This window comes from Gavia stellata, chromosome 11 (genome assembly GCF_030936135.1).
Source record: "Gavia stellata isolate bGavSte3 chromosome 11, bGavSte3.hap2, whole genome shotgun sequence".
In the NCBI taxonomy this organism is placed as follows: domain Eukaryota; kingdom Metazoa; phylum Chordata; class Aves; order Gaviiformes; family Gaviidae; genus Gavia; species Gavia stellata.
The window spans coordinates 19,233,132-19,256,288 of NC_082604.1; the positions used below are offsets into that span (position 1 = coordinate 19,233,132).

The following is a 23,157-nucleotide window of genomic DNA, read 5'->3' on the forward strand; positions in this document are numbered from 1 at the left end:
TTAGCTTGCCTCTTTTATTTTTAATCCCCTGTTCCTCCAGGTAATAAAGCCAGATGGTAGTGACAAAGAAACAGAAGCCACACATGAATCAGATGTCCCCGAGGATATGTTGGGGACTTGCGTTCCTCGAGAGACAGCAAAAGGCGATGCTAAAAGTCCGGATGTCATTATAGAAGCTCAGTTTGATGATAATGCTGCAGAGCATGGACAAGACCACTTGCAAGATACGTGGGCTGATGACATTAAGAGACTTTCCCTGGATACCAGTGAGAAGGGTGAGTAGATCAGATTGCTGATTTAAACCTTTATTTGATCAAACTGGTGAAGTATTACTTTGTTGCCTTGCTTTGCTGCAAGATATAAAATACAGGCATAAAAGCTTAATGCCTTATCACTTCTATCCCTTTCTGCTAAACTGCCTTCATAGTTTTGAATGGATATTAAGGACTGAGTTTTATGTAGTTTTGATTGATGCTAAGTAAAGCTGTGATACAGAAGTCACACCTTTAGATTTGCAATTCTCTGGGCTGTCTGGGGACTGCTGGTTGCTGTTTAATTCAAGATGCTGCTGTAGCAGTTTCCTTCATTGCAGTTTGGCTGGCCAATCTCTGTGTCTCAGTTTGGGGATAGGAATATATTTCCTTGGGGGCAGTTACGTTTGTTGCTGTTTTCAAACAGTTGAGTTATGAGCAACTTAAAGATTTGGTCCATTTAAAAAGAAAATTGCACTAAAACCTAAAGCCAATTATGCGATCTGCTTTGAAGGCAAAGCTATTTTATTCTGAATCTGAATTCCATCCAAACCATCAAGTGTTGCTAAGGGCAAAATAAAATAGGCTCCCCTGTCCCAAACTATGCTTATGCTGCTCTTTGCATGTCCTTTCTAGTACTAAATCCCTTCCTGAAGAGCTCTGTGTTGAAAGGATTCTGACAATTGGCACATTTAACATGTGCCTTCAGCTGCTGGTGAAAAATTTGCCAGGACAGATATTCTGGTACGTTCCTGATGCATGCCCCAGTTGTCCAGAAAAGATAGCAGTAACTTAGGACATAAGTAGTTGTTGGTCTCTGACAAATCTTGGTGGTGGTTGTAAAGCTGTTCTATTTAATACCTCGTGTTTTCCTGAGAGATTGCTTTGGAAGGTGCACAAACATCTGCATATACTGTTGGTAGACTTCCATTTTTCACAGCCATCTGTTAATAAAACTGGAAATAACATTTGAGTGGAAGTGTTGTAGTTTTTATGACAAAACATTGGTTTCAGCTCATGAATGGAGCTGCCACCTCACCAGTTCGTGACGCTATTTCCTTCTGGGTACCTCCAGTGTCTTTGAGTTACTGCCAAGGTATGTGAACCAACTTCTGTCTTGTTCCATTTCCAGCATAGGGCTTCAGTTGGGAGTTACTTGTCTTGTCTGCCGATATTTTACGCAACTAGTTATTAACGCCATCTTTTTTGTAGTCTTGGACACTGTGTTACAGCTGCATGCTGTCAAGCTGCCACTTTGACTTAGCAATTCTAAATCTCCTAATGTGTTATTGAGTCACGTGTCTGTTGCATCTCTGATTTTGCTTCTGATAGCAATACCAAATGAAAATTCAGAGAAATACATTCTAGTTTGACACCAGCATCTAAAATACAGACTTGAGCCAATATTTTACTTTACCTGTATAACTGTGCTTTAGTGTAAAGGCTTGATGAGAGTTATTTTTCTTGATGCATCATAGTTCCTGGAGATGCTCTGGAGTGACCTGTGTTGGAGATTATGAAGTCATCTCTTAAAATCTGTGCCATCTGAGTGGTTTTTGCTATTTAATTCTGTCTTTGGAGAATACTTGTAGGACAAATGTTAGATCAGCTTATTGTCTACACAGTTGAAATCCAACCTACTTTTCCATTGCAGTTGCCTAAGCCAGCTGTTTTCTTTTGTTTTCAGGGCCTTTCCGTGTTCATCCTTAACAAGCCTTGTGGCTGGTGTGTATGTGCCAGTTAGATTTCTGCTGAGTTTGCATGTTGCTATCACCTCTTTTAATAGTTGCTTCAGCTTCTTTGGCCATATAATCCATGCGGATTTTTCTCTAGTTTCTTCTTGCTCTGCTTTTTAATGCCCTCCTTTTTTTATACATATGAAGTTTACAATGCTGCTTTTTCTGAAGGTGTTTTTGAGCAGTTGATGATTGATTTGGCTTGTTTCCTGTCTTTCATGCAATTTCTCATATCATCACTTATCCAGATTTTAAGTCTTGCCTGGAAAACAGCTATAGTTATTCTAGCATCAGTGATAACTGTCATGAAAAAAGAAAAGATGCTGCCAAATTCAGCCTTCACAGGTGTGGCTCAAAATGCTTTTTTAAAACGACCAAACATACACTTTTTCAAGGCAGAACTTAGTTAAGGCCATCCACTAGAACGTGGGACCAGCATCGGAGGCAGAGTGCTTTGCAGGGTTGGACCGTAGTGAGTGGAAGTGCCCTTCCCCGTGTAACATGGGCTTCCCCTGGAAGGGCTGCTGGGCTGATGCTGCCCGTTGAACTTTCCTTTCAAGCTAACTGCATATGAGTCTTTTCTTTTATTTTATATCCCTTCTGCTGGAAACAACTACTGCAGCAAAACACGGAGAGGTGGATGGGAGTTGAGATCCCATGGGGGAATTTCTTGCTGACACCAAAACTGGTGCTTTATTTACTTTCCATGAGAGCATTGCTTTGTAGGGTTTGTTACACAGACTCATTACATGGCCTTGTGCACAGGAGGGACGAGGAGAAATAATTCGTGGCCAGTGCAACTCTTAAATGAATAGTTGTAGCGGTCTTCTTTTTTTCCCTAACATAGGGCAGTCTGCAGGTTTCAAGTTGGAGAAAGATGCCATCAAGTGTATCATGTTTAATAAAATAAAATTAAGAAACAGTCTATCACGTTCATGTGTGCAATTTATGTATGCATAGGCATATATATGTGTGTGTATATGGATCTTTTTATATATAATATACATATATATAAAAAAGACCTAAACAAAATCCAAACTAAACAAAAAACCCACCATATTTCTGGGGGTGAAAAATATCTATAGCTACTCTAATAAAATCAAAAGTAAATTTTACTCATTCAGGGGCAAAAAAACAGAGCCATGTTGCTCTAGACATTACCAGACAGTGCTCAAATCTTTGTGCATATACAAAAGCTCTGCAGATTGCTGCCTCTCAGTTGCAAGATAGCTTTTGTCCATTCTGACAGAGGAGTAGAATTATGCAATATCTCTGTTGCTTGCTCATTTGTTCTGCTGCTGATGGTCAGAATGAACCATGAAGAATAAAAGTAGATCTGTCATTCGAGTAAGAGCACTGTGGGTCATGCTGGGAGTACAGGCTGTTTTGATATCTTTTCTACCCTGGCCTGTGTCCCATCCCTCATTGTGGCTCTGTTCCTCTTCAGAGCACCAGTCACCCCCTCCATATCTAGTTACACGCTCGGGCAGAGAATTTGGGGTTGGCCCTTGCTGTGAGAAGCTCTGAAGCATGAAACATTGTGTACGCTCATTATGGCCCAGACTTGGGTGGACTGAATTTCCCTAAAGTCATTGTACGTTGGGCTTCCTATGCCTCTGTGGGGCTTAAAGCAAACTGGTAGAAATTGTTATGCATGGGGCTGCAGGCTGAGGCTCAGATGTTGAATTTGTCTTCACTAAGTGCTGCAGTTATGAGAGCTGTGCTTCATGCCCTTCTCTTCCTAAAACCGCCGAAGGGATGTGATAAGTAAGAGGGAAGTCCACAGAAGTTAAGAGACCATCACATTCAGCCTAATTCTCAGCCCATGTACTTCCTGAAAGTTCTTGTGTTCATAAAAGTGCGTCAGTCTTGCTTTGCTCAAGGATATTTAAATAAAAGTTCATAACTGTTGTCACTATGCCAGAAGCTGTCCTGGTCAAATGAGTTTGCTCTGCTTTTCTGAACTCTTCTTGCAAAGAAGCTGGGTTAAAGATTATCTTCAGAAAAGTCTCTGATCTAGGAAACGATGAGCCATTTTCCACTCCAGCATGCTGTTCTACACAAAGAGCAATATTATCCTGTTCCAAAGTTAGATTTTTTTTTTTAGTGTTAAGTTTTGGTCATTGGAGGTAGATCTTTTTCAGCAAAGTTGGAAATCTCTTTCCTCTTGCATTTTCAGCTGTATTTCCAAGGTGTAAATATTTCTACACACTGAACAAACTTTCTCTCTGTTTTTTTTCTTCACAAAGACAATAAGCATAAGCACCCTGAAGAAAGTTTCTCAGCTCCCTTACTAGTGTCCTTCAAACCCTCTCTGGGGTTTCTGTGCCCTGTTGAAATGCAGGCAAGGAGGAAGGCAATAGCATCCTGGTGCTAGTCTGAACAATAATGCGTACACAGAAAAGATTAGTTCTCTGTAGTTCTTGGTATTGACATGCAAGTCCTCTGTGTTTTACCCTGAGACCTCAACTTACTCTGTGTCACTGCTATCCAAAGGAGTCGTCTGCCAGTCGACACAACCTTTGCCAGGTCTGTAATTCTTTTCCTTAATCCTCATTCACGTTGACTACTGCAACAGAGGTAATGTAACTTTTATCTTATCACTTAGTACTGAGCTGGAATACATTATTTCTGTGACTTGTCACTGCGGTAGAAGGATTTTCCTTATGCTCCGTTTCAATATGTAATAAAAAATAGAAACTTCTCTGTATCCTCCCAACCCAGGAAAAGTGCAAAATGTTCTGTACAGAATACTTTACGATGCTGTATCCCTACACAGACTTGTGTGTCACATGAGTTTCGTACAAACGTGAGCTGTCTCTTGTTAAATATTGGAATCGGATTACTCTGATAAACATCAGCGATCGAACAGTAGCAGCTACTTGTATGCTTGAGAATGGCAGCTGTGCTCATAAAAGTGCCTCAGCCTTTCTTAGAGAAAAGATATTCAAATAAAAGTTTGTAAAACTGTGTCACCATGCTAAAAGCTACCCTTGTCAAACTAGTTTGCTCAGCTTTTTTCAACTCTTGTCACAAGAGATCTTACTTTACCAGATAGGCAGAAGAATATCCTGCTTCCCACAGGGTGGCTCACAGAAGTCATCAAGTTGGTGGACTGGCTGCCCTGGCAGCAATCAGATTGCTGTGTGTGTTCAGGATTTCCACTTACACCTACACTTCTGCAAATCAGAGTTTGAATATGTGAATGTCCAAGGCTTGCTCACTGCCTTGACGTGATGAAGTTTGAGTAGAAACAGCTCACTTACAGGCAGAGTAAACTGACAGCTAACTCAGCCAATTGTGTGATGGAAAATTGAATTGAATAGCTGATTAGCTGATGGTTTATAAGTAGAGTCAACAGGATTTGGGTTGCAGCTGCTGCAGAACTTGCTCGTGTCTGCCTGTCTGTTCAGCATTGGCCAGGTGGACACTGGTCAGTCTCTTTTCAAGTCAAATGTGACCATCAGTCTCTAATAGCCCTGGTAAGCTCAGAAATTATAACCTAAAATTGCTTGGTGTCCACACTACTACCGACTGGAGGCTGTTACTGAGTATTTCAGGATTACTTGGCTCAACAGAAGTGGTGGCATTTGGTGCCATCACAGTATGGTTGTGTGATAATGCGCCAAGCCATTCTTTTCTCAAGGAGAAAAGGCTCTCTGGAGTCAGTGCTTAGAAAGGTTTTTGGATCCTTCTAGCAAAGGAGAAAAATGTATTTATAATCTAGAGTTTAATATCTGTTTTGCACTTCTGCGCCTTCTCATGCGCTTCCATGCCCCATCTTGAGCTTTTGTGTCCTCTCTCTCTGTCCTCTCTCTCTTCTTTTAAGCTTGACTAGGTGCCTACCTGCCTTTCGTGTCTTCCTCTGGCACCTGGAGCCCTTCTGCAGTTAGTAGTGTCTCATATTGGCGTAGGCAGAATTTAGGGAGATACTACTATTCCTCTCCTTAGCCGAGGCTGGTAGGGAAAGGATGATGGTGATGAGAATCCGGACCACGTGCTGTTCCTCTGCTCTGCTCTATTCAGGTGTCCCCTTCTTTCAGTTTAGCTGCTATGAAACCTCTGACAAATTGGAGCCTACCACCATCACTGGCTGCTGGAAGGAATAAGTGTTCTTCTCCCTCCTTCACAGGCTCCCGTTCATTCTGAGTGCTTTTAAGGAATCTTCACGCTTCTTTCCTAGCCTGCAGCTTTCTGGAGATGGATCACCTCCACTGCATAGCTCTTAACATTTCTAGGCCACAGCAGAGTGAAAGCTCACCAGGAAATCTTCTCAGTTACATGGCTTTTAATAGAAATCCTTGAGGTGGAACTGTCAAAAATGAGATCGGTTTCACTGTGCTGAAGCCTGGAAAACCAACAGAGAAGCTGGAGCTGTTTCAGCTGCTCGAGACAGCTCTGTATTAGTTTATACTAAGTTCATGTTTGCGGGTCTCTGGATCTAGGTCTTTTGGTCGTTGCTATAACTTTTCTTAAATGAGAGCATAGATTTCTTGAAGAATAAACAGTGTAGCAACTTAAGAAGAGTGTTCTACTGGTATTGAACAAATTGGGCTTCACAGTTGCATTGATTAAATGCTATGGGCTGAATAAGCTCTTGTTATTCTTTTGTTGCACAGCTGAAGCCTGCAATGGAAGTTAATGTTGGGAAAGCTTCTTATGCTGTTCTTCTCTAGTAAGTTATCTTGACCCTGAAATGACTTCTTAAGTAAGGAAAAAAAAAATACAAATTACTTATGCAGTTAGGTAATAGGAATTAATTAAGTTCAGCATGTTACCATATGTTCCTGAATTCACCTGTGTTTCTCCTTTGAGTTACAAGCTCAGGTCAAGTAAGTGAGAGGGCACGATACTGAGACTGAATGGTGGGTGTGGAGATAAACATATTAGAGTATGGTCATTGTTAGCAGCAAGGTTTCCAGGATGAATCAGATTAGGATTCATTCAGCTACCGTATTTTCCATGCAATAGTAAAATTGGACATACACACTTTAGGAACAAATGCACATGCAGGAAGGGAGAACATTAAGTAGACAGGCAAAATACTCAATGGAAATGTTTTTATAACATTTTAATTTTACTTGCCATTAATGTAATAAAACTGTATTTATGTAGACTGCAATACTACCTGATTTTTTGGAGGTTTAATTCTGTTGCAATAAAGCTTCCGTTGTCTGGCAGCTTCTCAAGGATGTGAGAGGGCTGGGAGGCCTGAGTACCCATGCTGTGGTTGTAGTAATGTTATGTGGTCACTGAGACAGCTACGATTTGATCTGTTGGGCTAGATGGCAGCATCCCAAAATGATGCTGAATCTTTGTTGTGGATCAGGCTTGGAGGATTCTAAGGAAAAGTGACACTCCTGTCTCATCATTCTGCCATCTCCTCCATCCTTTCCTGTGGAGGTGGCTAAATATAAGTAAATAATTATATGCTTGGCTGCGTTGCATGTGTGAGAAAGCCAGCTATACTCACCTCTTCATATTGCCTTTGCTCTGTGTTATTGCAGATGCTTGTCTCTCTGCTGTACGCATCCGTTATTATGCCTTTCCTCTCCGTCTCTGAGGGTCTCCTCCCACCTGTGCATCTTCAAAAATCTTCTTGCTAATCATCTGAGTCTCCTGGTCCTCGTCTTCAGTGTGCCCTTGGGCATGCAGGTGTGTGAGTTCAGGTGTCTAGACATGAGCAGCTGTGGCAGGGTGAGTCTGCTTAAATGAGTGTTCAAAATAAACATCTCTAAGGAAGTTAGTCCTGTTCAGTAGACACACAGCTCTGTGATGAGACAACTCGGGAGTGTTGCATGGTTTGGAGCTGCTTTGCTGCTTACCTGCAGAGCCCTCTTGCATTGCATGCGGGAGCTGTTAGGCTGATTTTGGACCGGCTGCAGGCGTTAAATTCCAAAGCTGTTGGCTTAACAGTCTCATCACAGTGAACTATCTGTCTTCCCTCCATCATGGGTGGAAACCTTTGTGTGTGGAGATAACTCGCAAAATACTGCTTCTTGCACGGTATTTTCCCAAGCGAGCCTTCTTATAGCCTGTTTAAAATAAATTCCAGTTTTGGATAGTACCTGGTGCAAGTGAAATGGCACTTTCCTTCCTCCCTACCTTTTGGGTAGGGAGGAGAGGCTCTTCAGCCTGCTGGGTGATGCTTCAGAGAGAGCTCACTTGGACCTCTGTACTGCGGAGTCCAGGGGGGAGAAATCTGCCAAGGCCAGGAGGAGCTCAGATCTCCTACCTCTGTAGGTACTGAAATAACTTCGTAGGAACTGCAGTCAGCCAGCTAAGGACAGGTGTTTCTATGAAACCAGATCCCTTTGCCTTAGTCCTCAAAAAATTACATTTATGTTTACTTGGTGAAGGGAGGACCGAGTATGATGTGAACCACTGGTTCCTACCATCAGTTTTGTGTTCTTGAGGAAGAACCTGTTCTGTGCCAATAAACATCAATGACAGAACATGAAGAGCCCTTGTACTGTCTTCTAAATAGCAACATGCTTCCTTCTCGTCCCTAAAAGTGAAGATTGTAGCTAAGTAGTGTAATCCAGGGCAAATCTGTGTATGCATTTGAATGTATCGCTTTTTGGTTGAAGGCAGTTTTCATTTCCATATGTCTTTTGGGTTGATATAGACAACTTCCAAAAACACATCCTTTTTGAGTTTGACACTCAATCCTTGAAATATTTATTACAAAATTGGTTTGTTTTACACCACTTCCCTTATGTATTTGGTACTAAAACATAATATGCTGAAAACTGCTTATTGAAGCAGACATCACAGAACCTAAGTGTTATTACTTCATTAGTAAGTAGTAGACTTTTCTACTGAAAGGTTTACAGATGTGCTGGTATCTGAGCACTAAGCTGAAAAGCAGTATTTTCTTTTTTAAAAGCTTCATATCAATAATGCCTTCTGATGGGATTCTTAGACATGCCCATGTAGAGTAAGCCAAATAACTTCTCAAGTAGATTTTTTTTTTTTCTAGCTGAAGTAGCAAACATTGAACTATTTTTTTTTTTAAATTTGTTTCTTTCCATCCAGGGAGAGAGTTGTTTTTTTTTTTTTTTCCAGTGAGTGTTTTTGAGATCTGAAACTGTGATATATTTTCATTTGCAAGTGGATATTGCATCTTTAATTGTATTCTTTTTGGACAGAATTGCAAATTTCCACAGTGACCAATGCAAACCTAGTGAAAATAATTTTGGATCTGTCACAACTAATCAGAATTCTAGTCTGATGACTTTTAGTCCACTTTGGCTACCTTTTAATGTCATGGTAATTTAATTGTAAAAGGAAATTTGGGGGGCTTTAAAAATATAGTGTTTGACCTAGGAATGCCTGTCAGGCAAATCTAAGTGTGTATTGAAGCTGCCTAAACTGATCTCGTACAGAGGGAGGCAAATTCCAAGTGTCCTGGATCTACTTTGTTGGTAATAACATAACTAATTTGAGTTGCTTTTTGTACCTAGTGCCTAATTTTTTTTTAAGTAGGACTATTACAGTTTTGGTTTGTCAGATAATAGCTGAAAGGAAAACACTGAGATTATAATGCAGTTTCACTGGATCCTAGTTGCTAAAGTGTGTTTTCACTGTAAGATAAGCTTATGAAGTACTGCCCAAGCTAACATAGTAAATCTCTCTCAGAAAACATGTCTTTGCCCAGGGTGGAAATATTGAATGGTCATTGGATAACCACTGCAGTAAAGGGGTCAGAATAATTCATTTTTAGTTTGGCATAATGCAAGGAGTTTCTTCCCACCTCCTCTGCTCAAAATCCTGCTCCTCTCACAAGTTAACTCTCCTTTAGGATTGCCTCCGGGGCTCTGCCCTTTTGTGGGAGATGTTTGTGTCTCCCAGCTCAGACCTTCTAGACCACCAGTCTCCGGTGGGGCCATGATACCTCCCCTTTCTGCCCACCCACCAAGTTTCAGCTTCACTGGAGGGAAGGAGGATGTGCAGTGAAGGAGAGGGACTGTCAGAAGTGTATTTAGGGGACTCAGGTACCAGACTCTTGTGGCAGCTTATTGCTGTCTTGATACTTCAGTTGGGACTGAGGTCGCTGTGCAGTAATTTCACAACTGAGGCAGGTCGACATTGAACCTGAAAGTTGTCCTTTCTGAGCAGAGGGGTTTGTCACAGGAAGCCCTCATTGCTGGTGCTCTGCTAATGTAGACCTCCAAGCATTAGATGCAGCCCTCGTACTTACAGAATTTTGACTTCAAAAGGAGCAGCTACAAGCTATAGAGAAGTCCACATTTCTTGGCCCCAAGAGCGTGGAGTTCCTTGTGTGTCTTCGTCCCTGTCCCTTGTTTCAGGAGCATTGCCCATCACTAAATGTACTTTATGACCTTTCAGATACTGAAGTTGATTAAGAAATATGGGTAGGAATAAGTAGATGGCTGGGATTTACTTCTTTCTTTCTGTTGATGGTAAATCCCAGCCTCTCTCTGCTGAGTCTCTAATAATCCTAGGATTTTTTGGGAGGGATACTGAAATTGGAGAGACCCCTGAGGAAGAAGGTACTCTTCAGCCAGCCAAAGGCCACTGGTTGATTTTGGCAGTGAAGGAGAAAGGCAGGTTCTACCATGTGCTACAGTGAGAATTTAGATGCTTTCTGGTACTTGTACTGGGTTCATGTGGGGCTCAGCTTTCAGCAGGATGGGGGGCGATGCCTCAGGCCTGCGTGTTCTTCATCCCAGGCAAAGGAAGCTGTGGTGACCCCATTTGTTGTGCTCTCTGTGACAGCTTTTTCCTCGTGCTTCTGTGCTTTTGCATGTGTGTATGTGATACCTCCCAAGGACACCACTGCTGGCTCCTTTTTTGACAGGGAAAGCTGCTTCTTTGAAAAAATGCGAGCAACTTTTTTGAGAAATGGGAGTTGGAAGAAGTGGAAAGAAGGCAGTGCTAACGTTCAGAGGGCACGTTCCTCCTGTGGCTCCTGGTGCTCTTCTCATTCTTGCCCATTGTGCCTTGAGTTGGTACTATTATTCTGCTGCACTGGGAAAGCAGCGAGTGCAGCTCTTGCTTTTTTCCAGACACGTGGATCTGGTTTCTCTTCCAACCAATATGTGCCGTTCAGTGGGGGAGAGTTCGCTCCAGTAAAGCCCTGGGCTTGTGGCAGGTGTGCCTGAAGGCATGGCCTTTGGAAGGCTACCAACCTCCCCTTGTCCTCCGCACCTGCCAACGTTTCTGTCTTCCAGATCCTCCTGTTCTTTGTCTTAGCTGTCTTTATGGTTGGCACGCCATAAAACCATGACTATTAACTGATGGCTTGAACATTTTTAAGAAAACAAAACGGCTCCTTGGTTTTATTCTTTACTAACTGATTGCTTGGTATGATTGCTGGCAGAGATCTTAGAGGAGGCAAGCGAATGAGATATGTAACTTGGGTATCCCCACTTTTTAAACTGTTTATAATTATCCAAGCCATTTTTTTCCTCAGCTTGTTTGTCACCATGAAACACTGGGCGGTTTTATCCCTTAGTAACCCTGGTTGTGGCACATCTGAGTTCATTTCAGTAGAAGTAAAAGAGAAAGGGGGTTGCTGCTGCTACTACTGCTGCTTTTTTTAAGGGAAGTCGATCTTTATTTCAACCCTTGAATATCTCTCTGTTCTCCTCTTGGCCTTGTTAGCAAGTGACTAAAGATAAAATAAAATTAAAGTCACTTAGATTCTTATGGAGAAGATGATCTCTGGGGAGAGGCGAAGTCTGAAGAGCTTTTTATCAGAAGGCAAAGCTGGGGATAATTAGCAGCATATGAGAACCAGAGTTTGTCATGAGAGCAATAGCCGTCATTGTCAAACGACTGCTGGGGTGACGTTGCCCGAAGGCAACCCAGGCTGTCCGCAGCGGCAGGACCATCTGTGAACGTGCCCTCGTGATGGTGGTGCACAGCCGTTCCCCTCAGGGCAAGCTGCTGCGCCCCGCTGCCACCCCCGCTCCCCCGAGCGCCAGCCCCCGGCGCCCCGGCACTGCTGGGTGCTGCCGGCAGCTGCAGCCTCCCCTCCCGCAGCCTGGCCCTCTTCATCCGTCATGTCACCAGCAGCCTCCGTCGAAGGTCCCTGCGAGACAGATGGGTGTTATCTGGGGACCAGGGTCTGCGTGTCACCACTGTTCTCCTTGAGGCTTTCTGGTGTGCGTGAGCGCCGTTGGCCTGCTGGAGCAGTCTTCAGCGAAACATTGCTTTATCTCATGTCTTCTAAGGGAAACAGTGACAGCTACGTCCCTTGAAACTTGCAGTTAGTGCCACCGTCTCTCTTGAAGAAAGCAAAATTTCTTTTGAATGCTCAGGGCTTGATTTTAGCACATGTGCTTGAGATGGATGCAATTGCCATACAAGTGGAAACAGGCATCCATCCTCCCTGAGCCCTCCAGAGAAGAGCACATGGATGTTTCCATCTGAAAAATGCTATCAGAGCAGTAATCACGGGCTCTCAGCAGGGATGCAACTCAAGAAGGGGCAGACCCAGCCTTCTCCATGGCAAAGATCACTTTGGATGTTTGTAAACATTAAATGCATTTGGTGTGCCAGCCACCCATAGCAGATACTTTCAAATTCAGATCCCTGAATATTTGAAAATTGCAAACTAGAAATTAGATTATTTAAATATTCTCCATATCTGGTGAAGAAATTTCAAGGGGAGGGAGCTGTTTGTCATATGTAGCAATTACTTTCACAAGACTTTTTCATAATTCTGGTCCACAGCTGAAGAGGGTCAACTTAGTAGATATGGTTCCAGTTTCAAAGATAAACATGCATTTTATAACCTTGCATAACATTTTTAAAGAAAATATTAAATTAATATATGTATTTAACGGACTATTTATATAATGTTAATGACTCCAACTAAGAAATGCCAGGAAATTCATGTAGTTCTTAGTATTTAATAAACAGAATGTGTTTTCCACCATTTTGTTTATTACGGCTGGTATAGTTGTACTTGTAAAATTTGGATTTATTTTGATTTTTGTTGGTTTTCAGCAGATCTGCATGGTAAGTGAACATATATCTGCTCTCTGTGGTAGTCTGGAAAAATAATAACTGCTTCATGCTTGGCTATTTTAACATTTAAGAGATCTTTTTCCTTTCAAATAAGTCTACTACACGCACCTTGTATTGTAGTTTACAGCAAAGGCCCAATGTGACTTCGTGATAGAAATGTGCTGCGGTAACTGTTGTGTTTGTCTTGTTTGATGCAGTGAAGGCTGTTGGGATCGGTGGTGTGCACAGAACAAAGCAAGATGATGGACCTAAGGTGAATGATCCCAGGCTCCTCCCAGATATGTTTCTTCAAAGGACAGCCAAGGTAACTCTGTGGAGAGTGGCAAGCGAGCACGTGTGCACTCCCAAAGGCTGAAGGAGACCAGCCCTGGCCTCCTCGTAGTCTCCATCTGTTGATCTTTGAATCTCATCCCCCCCTTTCAAAGAGAGTAATTGTCCGATCTGATAAAAATCAAGTGTCTTGTTATTTTTACCAATTATCCTAGTTTAAATTCCCTTTGTTTGTTATGCAAAATTACTTAGCAAGGTTCAGAAAAAAGATTGGATACTAATATGAGTGTCAGGATATCCAAAGTTGTCAGAATTAATTCTTACAAACTTTGGAAAGGCTGTTAAGGCTGTTGGTTCAAGATTTGAGTCAATCTCTGAACGTTAAGAGACCAGAAAAGGACTACTGGGTCAGGCTGGGTCAGGTCTCTTCCACGTCTTGTGCTTTCCTTTGCAGCCTCTGATTCTGGTCCCTCTTCTGGGCTGGGCTGCCCTCTGGTCTCATCCAGCGTGGCAATTCCAGTGCTCAGAATCGCACAGAGGTGCAGCTCCTGAAACCTTCTGGAAGGACTCTTCTGCATAAGCTTAGGAAATCAGCTATAATATTTCTGTTATCCAGTGATTTATTATAGTCTACAAAAATATAGCCTGGATGAACACCTCTCTGGAACAATTATTTCGTGATATTGTAATTTATTATTCTTTTCAAAGCCATCTTGTATAAAGGTAAAATAACCCCTAACTTCAGAAGGCACAGAAAGGAGGAGAGAACTGCCAAATTCCCCACAGCACATCCTTTCCTGTGGTTAGCGTTGGATCCGCCAGTGGCACTGTTTTTGGACTGGCCTGTTCTGCGCTGAATGTCAAAATCACAGGCCGAGGATACAAATGAAAGATTTTACAGGAGTTGCTTGTATGTTGTGGCTAATTCCCTGCATTTGGAAGCATCTGCTTCTTGTCTGGTTTTGTTCTGTAATCAAGAAAATTGCTGTAGAGAGCTAGCACTTGGAAGGCACTTAGCTCTTCTATAGCCATGAGCAAGATGGCAAGGAAAATACATTGTAAATAGGTACTCAGTTAAAAAACGCACACACACATATACACACACAGGGAAAACATGATATAGGGCTTGTGATTTTTCCAGATATTTTGTTAAGCCTCTGTGTGTCCCTGTTCTGTTAAAGAAAATAAGTTCTTCTGAAGGTATTAACTGTAGAAACCTTTTCCTCTTCCAGGTGGTCTATATTTTGGAAAAGAAACATTCCCGAGCAGCTACAGGCTTTATCAAGCTTCTGGCAGACAAGAACAGTGAACTCTTCAGGAGGTGTGCCATGTTCTCACCTGTGGACCACAGAGTGCCCAGGGCCTACGTGTCCTTGGCTGATTGCCCTCCAGACTTTGTGACCAGGCCTGAGGACTATTCAAATATGCTCTTCATCTGTCGCATAGTGGACTGGAAAGAAGACAGCAACTTTGCAACAGGGTATGTGGCTGCCGTTGGAAGTAGAGATGACTCAGATTTCTAGTCAGAGTTCTTGGTTTCACTTAGTTTGATACATGCAATAGACACAGGAATCTGTTAACAAGATACTTGTCTTGTATCCCTCTGCTATTTGGTGGATAAACTGCGATGAGGCTAAGGATAGCTCGTCGCTAGTTAATCTCATGGCTACATAATGTTAGTTTCTTTTGGTGCTTGCTTCAGTGTGCTGGCACTTCATAGCATTAATGAGCATATGGTCTTTGCTCAAAAGAGCTTGCAGTCTAGAGGGAACACACACAGGTACTTAGCCTGACCAGCACAAGCACCGTAGGGTGCTGGCAGCCTTTCAATCTTTCCTCCCTTTGTGTAAGAAGAGTACAAAGTGTGTAGGCATTTCACTTCTGCCAGAGGAAGAAGATCAGGAATTGTGAGGCTCATCTTTGGATTTTATGCCTTTGTTGGTAAGAAGTAGAATAGTGTCACAGATCTTTTTGTTTTTAAATTTGCCTTGCTTCAAGAAAGGATACTAGAAATCAAGATAAGATTCACTCACTCCTGAAGCAGATGAGAAGCATGGTGCACTCTGTGCTTTTCAGGAGGCACTGTAAAGCTGTTGCTGTCCGGAGTTCAAATTGCAGGCACCCACTGTGAAGGAGATTTTAAGCCAGGGCTACTCAAATGGACTATGCTGGACTGGATCCAGATTGCAAGTTCATTTTGCCCCTCCTTGAGGAAAACCCTGTAGTTTTCAGCATTTTCGCTCTTTCTTGGGAGTAGCTGCAGGGTGCCAAGCACCTACCTGGAGTGGCCATGCTGTTTCCTATTGAGTGGCTCTCAATAAGAAATGGTGGACATTGATAAATCCATTCAGTTATTTTGGCAAAAACTGAGTAGTCCTGGTTTAGTTGGTGATCCAGACTAGGTAGCTCTGACCTATGGCAATGCTGTGGTCAAATTTTACAGGTGATGAAGATTTGGATGTAATCTGGAGCACGTGCAATAGTGGGAGTTGAGCATAAAGCCCAGCTTTTCTCTCCCCCTTGCAAAGCTGTTCTGATGAGGTAGCACAACTGATGTACGGTGTCAGCACCATGGGTTTTGGAGTCCTCAGCTCAAACTCCTGGTAAAGCTTAAAACTTACATAAAACTCTTCTTTCTTTTTTTTTTTTTTTTTAAGAGTAAGTATGTTGGCACAGATCTATCAGCCCTAGAACTAAAAGTAAACTAAACTGAAGTCCCTGTTTCCCTGAGTTTAAGTTCGTTATCAGTTGTGGCTGTTTTGTGTGCCCAGTAATAGCAAGTTTCACGTGTACTCCTTGAGAGCCACATGAGCTATTAAGTCACTCAGTATTTCCTAGCTAAACTGCAGTGCATGAACTGAAGTGGCCTCCCTTTGAGCCCCACTTAACTAGGGGCTGGCTGTGCTGTGAACTTCACTATGACTAAGCTTCTTATTGGCAGAGATTTTCTTCGTCTTCTTTGACTCCAACAAAGAAAAGACTGGAGGGTGATTGTACTGCTTGGCTTCTTGTCATGAACAACCCCCCTTTTCAGCAGAAACGGGGGAAATTAGGAGGATGGGCTAATGTCTTTTTTCATTGGCTAATGTGTGTGTCTTTAATCTGTGCTTCTGACAACACTGTATATTCTCATCTGGCTGTTCTGGTAGTTCGCAAGGTGTAAAGGGTGTTGTCAGGAAAGAAAACATCCATGATTGTCTTCATACATAGCTGTTTCCTCTGGGACTTGGTTGCGCTTCAGTAAGTGCCTTGTGGAGATGGGAGCATAAAACCTCAATAAACCATTTTGCTTTTAACTATAAATACATGCTTGCTTAAACACTGAAAGACAAGGAAACCTCTTGAAGGTCCCAAAAGTTCCTGTTTGCTTTTGAGCTGGTTTATAAGCTTGTTTATAAGCTGTGTTGCTAGTCGTGGCCCACTTGAGGGAGAGAAGAGCAGGTGACCTGCAGCTCATTGCATGCTTGGTTTTTTGAACTTTCTTGTGCATCCCTTACTTCTGCCCACATGCTTCATGATACCCCTTTGGCAGCACCACCATGGTTTTGAAGACGTCTGGACTAAAGAGCCTGTAGGTCATCACTCTGCACTGTCTAGATCTGCTGGAAGTATGACAAGGGAAACTCCCTCCGTAGTTGGCAGTCATTTCCCCTGGATACCTTGGGTGTTTCCAGGTACTGTACATCCTGCAGCTGAACTCCCTCGGGCTGGTCATACACCTTCCTCAGCTTTCCTTTTCCCTTGGGAAGTTAAGTGCTCAGTTGGTTTCCAAACGCAGTTCACAGCATATTCTTCACAGTGACTGTGTGTGGCTGGAGCAGTGGGATGCCCTGACCAAGAGTTTGGCTGTGGTACTGGCCACCCAAGGTGGTCACCTGCACAGGGGCAACCTGACGGTCCCTGGAGGTCCTCTTGGGGAGGGGGGTGCGTTTCTGTGTCATTATTGCCACCTGGTGGTCACCAGTGAGACACTGTCCCCTCTGAAGGCCACCCTGTGACCCCGACTGTGCTGGGAAGCAGAGGGAGGAACTAGTGTCTCCATGTCCGGCTGGTGATGCCCTGAGTGTCTGCTGCTGTGCTCCCTCCAGCACGTGAAGTGATTTTACCGTGGCAGTGAAATGCCATTTAACTGTACCTGCTTCAGGTAGCAGGTAAAGTAAAATAGCTTCAAAACACTCTCCTTTTCCAGATAAATAAGTACTGCCACATACAGTTATTTTCTGAGGACCTTTTTTCAGTGTTGGAGTCCAAGGCTGTTTGGAGAATTAGTCCAGATGTCTCTGCACTTTTGGAGATGGTTAAGGCAGAATCTTTTTTTTTTTTTTGCCCCCACATATGATGATGGATGAGACTGTTAAAAAACCCCCAGACAAACTAGTAGTAAAATGTCGAATCACTGATTCCCTCCATGTCACACAGGGCTTGTGGCTGTTCTAGCTCAGGGTCTTAGATATAGGTCTCCCAAGGTGACAAGATTTGTCACAGCATTTGCAATAAAATGAAACGTCGCAGGATGTTCTTGATGCTCTTTCCAAAGCCTTCCAAGTTGCTTGAATTCCTTTAATCTCTGGCATTTTATTCTGGTTTTTTAATTCACAAATGTATTTGGTGTGAGGGGAAATGACTAGGTACCTTGTGTAGCTCACTTGGGTAACGCTTGAGGGAAGGTCTGATCCCCGAGCAGTGTAGCTCTGTTGGAAAAACATCTTCTTACAGATGGGACTGTCTCTCAGTAAAGCTGCATTCCCTCAGCACAGCTAACCACCGTACCGCTCTGAAGCGTGGGATGGCCCCACCTGCATGGGGAGCACCAGCCTGCTCCTGCGCTCCGATGGCGGGTGGCCTGGCAGCTGAAGGGGAGGCAACTCCATGGTTGGAGTGGGGCTGGACTGCGCTCTTGGGTGCTGGGGCTTGCTGTGAATCAGCTTTCTGTCTCCGTGATGCTCAGCTCTGCAGACATCTCACAATCTCCACTGGGACCTTTGGGCTTTACTGGGCCTGTGCAGCTCTGCCTGCGAGCTCCGGGCCTCGGGTGGCAGGAGGAGCCTTGCTGTCCTTGCTGTCCCTTCTCCTGCTCCTGTACAAGTTTCCTATAGGAGCGGTGGCTTGTTGATGTGTAGGATGTTCTGCTGCTGAAAGAAACTCTCTGTGTAGGATGACTGTGGGCAAGTCTGCTCCAGGAGAGACTGAGTAAGGTTGTTAAGTCCCCATGGAAGTTATTCACTCCCATTTGGGAGCCTGCCTGGCTTTTCAAAGGAAACAAGCCTTATGTAATTATGCTTTGTCTTTTTGGAGAGATCTTATCTTGTAACCTTTGAACACGTAGGCCAGTTTCATCTGAGTCTGGGGAATGGAGAGGGCTCGAATGTTTGTAGAAATGGGTGGCCAAATAGATGCGATCAGTGTCACCATGAAGGGGAAGATGGCAGCACGAATATGGCTCTGTCCCAGGCACACATGCATGGGAGGTCAAGCTCCAGTGAGTCTGTAGCTTGCAGCAGTTCAATGATCTTGCAGCTATGGCTGTTTTGGAGGAATACCCTGTGCTGCGTGCTGCCCAATGCCCCAGCCACGGCACATTCCCGGCGGTGCATGCTGCCACTGTCGCTGACATCAGTCCAAGGGTATTCAAGGAACCTTCCAGCGTGCTCTAATGCTCCCCCATCAACGTCACAGAAAAGAAATACTTACGTCTGTAACGATCATATTTTTTTTTACCTTTTAACATTTAAAAAAGAGAGATACACGCAAGCCTGGGGTGTCACAGACACCGTGACTCCCTGGGAGTGAACATCTGACTGCCGCTGGGCCCTGTGCCTGTTGTTGTTTATAAGCCTCTTGAAATATTCTTGCTACCCTTGGTGGCCGCAGAGCCCCATGAGTGATTTTACAGCCTGGCTGTTACTCCAGGGCCATCGGTGATCCTATACGTGTTACCTTTGATCACATGCTGTCCTGTCAGATTTTGCTTTGATGCAAGTCATCATGTCTGCGTGACTGTAACATGGCCCCAATTAAAGTCAGTTGTACACTTTTTATTTCAAGGTACTTGGGAAATGTTCCCTGGAACACTGTAAATCAAATGTTAATTACTATTAAAAAAATATTAGTCCTATATCAAACCTCTGGGTAAACCCCTTAAAGTTCGTAATCTAATTTCAGTAAACGGATCAAGAGAACATGGGTTTCAAGACTGAGCTGGAAAGCACTCTGGCATTCAGAGATGCTTTCCATGACTTGTGCAGACGTCCAGCCACCCTCCTGGTGCACTTCCTAGCTCTGCCCTTCCAAGAGAAGGGACACCTGAGACTCAAGCCCTTGCCATTTCTTTTTGGTAGGGCAACATGTCCTCTCTTTTCCTCTTCTTTTTTCAATCCATCCTTGGTGGTGCTGGTGGGCCTGCAGATCCACGGGCTCATCCTTGCTCAGTCTCCCAGCTCCGCACTAGATGTTGGAAATGAAGTGGTGATTTCTCTGGTTTATTGTTACTGCTGAGAGAGAGGGAGATAAAACTGATGCCTCGTTTATTTACATTACAATAAGGATCAGACTGGGAGCAAGCTGCAGGAACAGAGAACTCAGCCTTGATGCCAAATGCGCACGTATTTCTGCCATACAGTTTGTACATAAAATTGAAACAATGGAGGGAAATATCTTTTATCCTTGTTTTCATTTTTATTTTAAAGCTAGGCAATGTGAACTCTACAATTTACCACACCACGAAGCGCACAATCCTTTCCAGCGTATTACACAACGTGACAGGTTTATTATGCAGCCCTTCCCGTTGTGAGGAGAGATAGCTGTGCTCCCATAAAGAAGATGGGCTTGCTTGTGCTGCACGGATGGGGTTTGTTCTGTGGGTTTATGGCACATTTGAAGCCCTGAGAGCATCTTGCTCATCCAAATGACAAGTGCACTGTTTTGGCCCCAATTTAGGAAAGTAATTAGTGCCTGTTCTTACTCACTGGAATTAAAGCAGAAGGATCGATATAATGATTGTGTATTTTATGCAGTGGAAAAACACTTATTAGAGTGGCTGTTTTTACACTGTGTTATTACCCTTCTCTTTTGTGTCATATTTTGATGGATTTGCCTTAATTTCAGTTGTAATTTTCTTGGGTCAGGAGCATTATCTGTATTGGCTGTAATGTGCCATTTGCCCTAATGGCAGTATATTAAAAAAAAAAACCAAAAAACCTCTATGTACTGTAGAGCAACTGGGGGTGAGAAGGGCGACAAGGGGAGCCACCATGGGACATAGGTTATCATGTAGTATTTGTAGCCAGGGAGGGACGGAGGGAACAAATGTCCCACTCCTTTGGAGTCCCAGTTTGCGTGCTGTGTCCAGAGCCGAATGCTTGTTTGACACCAGAGCTCTTGGACAAATGCGTGCTGGGGTTTGCACTGGAGCAGATGGAAACTTTCTCTAAGCATAATAGAGCAGCAGTCTCATCCACACATGTGCAGAATACTTCATCAAAGACTATTAGCATGTGGGGGACAGTTTCCTCTGTCTGTGACTTGCTTCTAGATCATTGGCTCCTCTCCAGTTAGCTCCTGGTTCAGAGGCTTCTGCTTAGCTAGGAGAGGAGGGACAAACTACTGAGAATGTTTAGGTGCTGGAAAGAGCCTGGAAAATGGTTGGAAAGACTATCTGTGGACATGTCTGTGTGTGTGACTCCTATAAGGAATGCAGTAAGGGTTCCTCACACCCTATGATGTCTTCATAGGGCATCAGTTTGCTCAGGCAGAGATGTGTATCCTTTGGGATGGAGAACAGTGTGCTGAGCTCCCCGGGAGCTGTCTTCTGCAGAGCTGTCTGGGATCTGGTGGGAACCTGTTCTCCATTTCAGGTAGTGGGGGTGAGTCACGTTTTTCAGTGGTGAGGAGAGGAAGGAGGATCTCAAGGGAACCAGCCATGTGTAAAGCTAGAGCTGCCCATGTGGAGGGCTGTGCTTTTCTTATTCCCATTGAATGTGTTTTTTTTCTAAAATTTGACACTTTCTTACCTCAGCAAAAACCTAATAATATGAAACGTCTCCTTAAAATGAGATGCATGAAACAACCCAGCGTACTGTCTGGCTAGTGTTTTGCATCTCCAGCAGACGTAAGTCATGGTATGGTCTGAATTCCTGTTAAGTCCTCTGCCAAAACTCAGGGAGAAGTGAATGGGTGAAAGAGTATGTTTGAGGGCTCAGCAGCCTCTCTGCGGGGACAGTAACAACATGACAGTAGTAATTACACACTTAAAAAAAGCATCCCTTTCATTCTTTTTGCAGGCAGTTGGCCAAAAGTCTTGGGCAGGCTGGGGAGATTGAGCCGGAAACGGAAGGGATCCTGACGGAGTACGGTGTGGATTTCTCTGACTTTTCCCCCGAAGCCCTGGAATGTCTTCCCCAGAGCCTACCCTGGGTTATCTCACCGGGAGAGATGGCCAAAAGAAGAGATTTAAGGTAACAACAAAAAGCGTGGTCTGACATTCCTTCTTGGGTTGGTGCAGGGTTGTTTTGTTTTGCTTTCATCACACGTTGAAAAGGGACTGACTTTATTACATGTACTGTATTACACGTTACCTGTACTAGCATGGAAAGAAACTGCTTTTGAAAGTACCAACAAACCCAGAAGATCAGTTATTTGGAGAAGTATTTTGTGAGGTAAAGAGGCTTTTTCTCAAAAGAACTATTGAAAACTGAAAATCTGGTGTTTGGCACCTAATCTGAAAGCTTTATGTTTTTGTCTGGAATGTATTACGTATTTTAGTGGTAGTTTTATAGCAGAGATTTTCTGAATGCCTGGCAGATCAAATGATCTTGGACACTGTTACTTTGAAACTTAAGCACAGGTAGACACTGTCCTGCATTTTCCTGTCTAGTCTCAACATTTTTCTCTGTTTTGAAGAACCGGTGTCATGCGGAGTTTATGACAGTTCTCAATCAGGTTAGCAGCTGGCAAATGCAGTCTCTCCCTGCAGCCTGGCAACTCTGTGCTGTCCACCTACTTCACATTAGCCATCCCTGCAACTTAGTGATACTCCCACCAGCTTTTGGGAACTCCAGCGTCTGTTGGGTGGTAGACACTCTGACATTGCTGGACTACCCAAAACTAGTGGATTTGCTGTGCTTCAAAGCGTCAGATTTCAGAGATGTCTTTACTAGAAAACATTTAAAGACAAAAGAAAAGTAATTTGTTTAGAACCTCGCTTTGCAATAAAGGAGGGTGCAAGAAAGCAAAATATGGTGTGTTCCACTCCCACCCTTGCTTATGCTAGAGCATCCTGTCTGAGTTGGCAGATTCATTGCTTTCTTGCATATTGCAAGACACTGCACTGGAACAAGCACCTGCATATGTGTAGCAAGCTCTGCTCCCTCTTACCTTATCTGTGTTATTGGCATGGACATTAGCAATTTGAGCGGATAAGCTGATAAACTGCAGTCATTTGTATCTGTACCCGGGCTCCACATACTACTATGGACCTAATCTTGTACTGTAGCCTGCAAACTCCTTACTGCTTCAGCTTTACTGGGTTTCCATTGCCATACAATGGAATAATTCAGGGGAGAATCACAGTCCTGATTGATTAGTGGTAACACTCAGATACCAGATCCAGACTGTAGGCTTCAAGTAGCTTTAAAAAAAAAAAAGATACTGAATGCTGCAGTTTAGAAGTCACTGGAAAGTGCTTATTTTTATATTCTTGACTGGATTTCAGTAGCATTCTCTGTTTCTTCTGACCAAGTTCTTTTAAGCAAATAAAGAGCTTGACTTGTCTCCAGTCAGACAATCAATTTTGGAAACAAATTCCAAGTACATTTCTTGCTTTTATTGCTGAATTATTACACTGGGACTTATCAAGGTGATAACAGTTTTGCAGTTAAGCCATTTAAATCCCTCTCTGCCCC

The 23,157-nt window shown here is 43.4% G+C and overlaps 1 protein-coding gene across 1 annotated transcript in view; it reads left to right on the forward strand.

Moving 5' to 3' along the window:
• The window catches only part of DIS3L2 (DIS3 like 3'-5' exoribonuclease 2), a 176,822-nt gene that overhangs the window by 41,627 nt on the left and 112,038 nt on the right, over positions 1-23,157 (forward strand). The window contains 7 exon segments of the mRNA XM_059822865.1: positions 41-275; positions 4,332-4,363; positions 6,607-6,662; positions 6,803-6,819; positions 13,186-13,292; positions 14,491-14,738; positions 21,538-21,711. Coding sequence (XP_059678848.1) covers positions 41-275; positions 4,332-4,363; positions 6,607-6,662; positions 6,803-6,819; positions 13,186-13,292; positions 14,491-14,738; positions 21,538-21,711 — 869 coding nt within the window.